Source organism: Terrapene carolina, unplaced genomic scaffold, assembly GCF_002925995.2.
Source record: "Terrapene carolina triunguis isolate 2854851 unplaced genomic scaffold, T_m_triunguis-2.0 Scaffold21, whole genome shotgun sequence".
Lineage (NCBI taxonomy): Eukaryota > Metazoa > Chordata > Testudines > Emydidae > Terrapene > Terrapene triunguis.
This window is the reverse complement of record NW_020664372.1, coordinates 38,493,178-38,497,277: the sequence shown is the minus strand read 5'-3', so window position 1 is coordinate 38,497,277 and position 4,100 is coordinate 38,493,178. Positions and strand designations below refer to the sequence as shown.

The window sequence follows — 4,100 nt, the reverse complement described above, 5'->3', positions numbered from 1 at the left end:
AAAAGTTTGGTGATCAACTGTTGTTCATGTCCACTGAAAGTAGGACAAGAAGGAATTAAAGTGATGTGCAGCAAGGGAGATTTAGGTTAGTGTACTGACAAACCAGCCAACCTGGGGATGATCCATAACAATTTAACAAAAGGCATTGAAATGTAATCAACTTGTGTGAATTTCAAAGAGATATACTAGACTAGCAATCGTCAACTCATTTATTTGTAGTAATAGAAACAGGGGCGGCTCCAGGCACCAGCACAGCAAGCGCGTTCCTGGGGCGGCAAGCCGCGGGGGGCGGCGTGCCAGCCGCCATGAGGGCGGCAGTCAGGCAGCCTTCGGCGGCATGCCTGCAGGTGGTCCACCGGTCCTGCGGCTTCAGCGGCAATTCGGCGGCAGGTACGCCGAAGGCGCGGGACCGACAGATCACCTGCAGAAACGCTGCCGAATCCGCATGACCAGTGGACCGCCCACAGGCGTGCCGCCGAAGGCCGCCTGACTGCCATGCTTGGGGTGGCAAAAAACATAGAGCCGCCCTTGAATAGAAATCAAGGGTAGATGCTAAGTGTATTTGCCTGTTTACCTATATCTTGTTAGAAGTTTAACAATGTAACCAGATTAGCTTGTAGATGCTAATTCCCTTTTATGTCTTAATTGCTTTATATTAAGCACACACATGGTTCTGTTAACCTTAAGATCAAATATGTAAGATACTACAGGAAACTAATAATATTATCTATGTTGTCTTCAGCTTAACTATCTATGCTATAATGAAGTACAGACTGATTGCCTTATGTGAATGAGTGCAACTAGTTTACCTGTGTATGCATAGGAAATAGAAGATTAGCTTGAAAGCAATGATCCACAGACAATCTGCACCGCCTATTCTTCCTGGGGGGAAGGTCCTGCTTTGACAAGAGGCTTCTCAGCTTGCTAGAGAGCTATAAAGGGCCTGATCCTGCCATCTCTAGTCTGCTTAAACTTTGAACAGGGAAAGTATAAGTCATAAGATGGAGATCTTCCAAATAATTATTTGGAATATCCTGGAAAATGCATGGAAAAACTTTAACAGACATTACATCTAAGCTGCCTTTGGATTCGGACCTGAATCCAGAAAGACTTTTATAAATCATCTCTGCTATGAAACTGTCCTGAGGACTTGACACATATTGGTATGTATACTGATCTTTTAACCATTTGCAACTCTCATTCTTTTTCCTTTTATTATTAAACCTTTAATTTTAGTTACTAAAGTATTGGCATCAGGATAATTATTGGGTAAGAACTGAGACTCATATTGGCCTGGGGCTAAGCGTCCAATCCTTTGGGATTGATGAACCTCACATATGATGAATCAGGTTTTCAGTAATCCCTCACTATATTAGATTGAGCATAAGTTTCATGGACTACAGTGGGGCAAGGCTGGCGGGGGGGGCTGGCTGGGGCTGGGTCCCTGCACTTTCCGCCACCCTGCTGCACTCCTCAGGGGTGGGAAGAGGTGGGGCTGGGGCGGAGCAGGGGCAGGAAGAGGCGGGGCTGAGGCAGGGCAGAGGTGGGGGGCCTGGGGCAGGGGCGGGGCAGGGGCTGGAGCAGCAAACAGCTGCACAGGGCACCAGGAAATTTGCGTATGGGTAAGGACGGCCCTGACTATAATGATAGTTGAGCACTGGAATAGGCTTCGAAGAGAGGTTGCGGAATCCCCTTCATTGGATGATTTTAAGACCAGATTGTACAAACACCTGTCAACGATGGTCTAGATCAGGGTTCGGCAACCTTTCAGAAGTGGTGTGCCGAGTCTTCATTTATTCACTCTAATTTAAGGTTTCGCGTGCCAGTAATACATTTTAACGTTTTTAGAAGGTCTCTTTCTATAAGTCAAATATATAACTAAACTATTGTTGTATGTAAAATAAATAAGGTTTTTAAAATGTTTAAGAAGCTTCATTTAAAATTAAATTAAAATGCAGAGACCTCCTGACAGGTGGCCAGGACCGTGTGAGTGCCATTGAAAATCAGCTCATGTGCCGCATTCGGCACGAGTGCCATAGATTGCCTACCCCTGGTCTAGATTTACTTCAAGGAGTCCGCTGGCACCTTAAAGACTAACAGATTTATTTGGGCATAAGCTTTTGTGGGTAAAAACCCCCACTTCTTCAGACCCACTTACTGAAGAAGTGGGTTTTTTACCCACGAAAGCCTATGCCCAAATAAATCTGTTAGTCTTTAAGGTGCCACCAGACTCGTCGTTTTTGTGGATACAGACTAAAACAGCTACCCCTCTGATACTTCTATTTACTTTCTCCCGACTCTGCTCAGGGGGCTGACTGTGATCACTAAGACCCTTTCAGCACTGCATTTGTATGATTCTGTGATCCTCTGCTTAAAATTAAGAACAGGGCCAGCTCCAGGCACCAGCGAAGGAAGCAGGTGCTTGGGGCGGCCAATGGAAAGGGGCGGCACGTCCGGGTCTTCGGTGGCAATTCGGCGGCCGGTCTCTCAGTCCCTCTCTTCCTCTTTGAGCTGCCGCTGAAGTGCCACCAAAGAGGAAGAGAGGGATCGAAGGACCCGCCACCAAATTGCTGCCGATGAATGGAGCAGCACAATTGAGCTGCCGCCCAAGGGCCAGCGATGGTGGCTCCCCTCCCCCCCCTTCGCTGCTTGGGGCAGCAAAAAAGCTGGAGCTGGCCCTGATTAAGAATGTGCTTAAATACTTTACTAGCTAGCAATTAAAGTAGGTAGCGCTCTGCAGGATCTGTTCCATGGGGGGCTGTGCTGCTGCAAGGCATTAATGCTGTGGACAGCTACAGACAGCACAACACCCCAGCAAACCCTACAAGGCAGCTCCGATGCGCCTCGTAGGGACTCAAGTCAAACTCGGCGGAGCGCAGCCCCAGCGGCGCGCAGGGCAGGGGTGGGAGTTCTGGTGCTTCGCGCCCTGGGGCAACGCTCGCGCGAAGCAGGCGCAGCGAGCTGAGCGCGCAGCCCCACCCCCGGCTGAAGCCGCCTTTTTTGGAACGTGTAACGCTCACTCACGCGCCTCCCGGCGCCGGCCTGGGCGGGGTTTGACATTCCTCCCCTCAGTCCGTATTGCGTCACTTCCTGCCCACGCGCCACCCTCAGCATTGTGGGAACGGCGATGGGAAGGAATCGGCGCGGGAAAATGGCGGCGCGGGGAGGAGGCCGGGGGGCAGCAAGGGAGGGTGGCGGCGGCGGCCGGATGGACTCGGACCTGTTGCTGCACCCGGAGCTGCTGTCGCAGGAGTTCCTGCGGCTCACCCTGGAGCAGGTGCGGCCGGGGGGGGACCCCCCTCACCAAGCCCCAGAGAGCCCGCGGGGCGCCCGGCACCGCCTGGGGTCCCTGGGCCAGGAGAGCGGAGTTGGAAGATCCCTGCCCGGGCACTGAGTCTCTCCCCGGGAGCCATGCGGCCCCGCGCGGCCCGGGTCCTGCCGCGTGCCAGCCTGAGCCGGGCTCGGTGCCGGCGCAGGGGCAGCGCAGAGAGCCGGGGAGGTCGCTGCTGTAACCCAGCTCGTGTCCCTGCTCTGGTTGTACCCGGGACTGTTAGAGCCCGTTTCACGCGGATCGATGCTTCCCTGTGAAACGGCCTTTGAAAATAGCAGGCTGGCTCTGGAGAGGCGCTGGTCTCCTCCACGCCAGGATAGAGTCAGCTTCCATTACAGCGCTTTATTTTAGCAACGCCTTGTCGCTTCGGTTTGGATAACTTGTTCATTTTGAAAGCTGGCAGATTTGCCAGAAAGTAAAAGAATATTTGCACGAAGTTAAAAGGGAATTCGTCAAACTGTTGGGTTAGTTTAAACCTACATTATTAAAATGCCCTGATCCGAAAGTAACTTTAAATACATTTATTAATATACATTGTTGCTGACAGTTTGAGTTCACCTCCTGCTCTAGCAGCAAAGAGTCCTGTGGCACCTTATATACCAGGGGGTCGGCAACGTTCGGCACGTGGCTCGCCAGGGTAAGCACCCTGGTGGGCCGGGCCAGTTTTATTTACCTGCTGACGCGGCAGGTTTGGTCGATCACGGCCCCCACTGGCCGCGGTTCGCCGTCCTGGGCCAATGGGGGTGGCGAGAAGCCGCGGCCAGCACAT

General features: G+C 52.0%; 1 protein-coding gene across 2 annotated transcripts in view; it reads left to right on the top strand.

The window, feature by feature from the left end:
• Nucleotides 1-3,151: 3,151 nt before the first annotated feature.
• The window catches only part of CUNH2orf49 (chromosome unknown C2orf49 homolog), a 16,757-nt gene continuing 15,808 nt past the window's right edge, over nt 3,152-4,100 (top strand). The window contains exon 1 of one of the 2 annotated variants that reach the window (XM_026647802.1): nt 3,152-3,277. In XM_026647802.1, the coding sequence (XP_026503587.1) occupies nt 3,152-3,277 (126 nt within the window). The remainder of the gene's footprint in view (nt 3,278-4,100) is intronic. The other variant, XM_026647808.1, reaches the window with a different exon arrangement.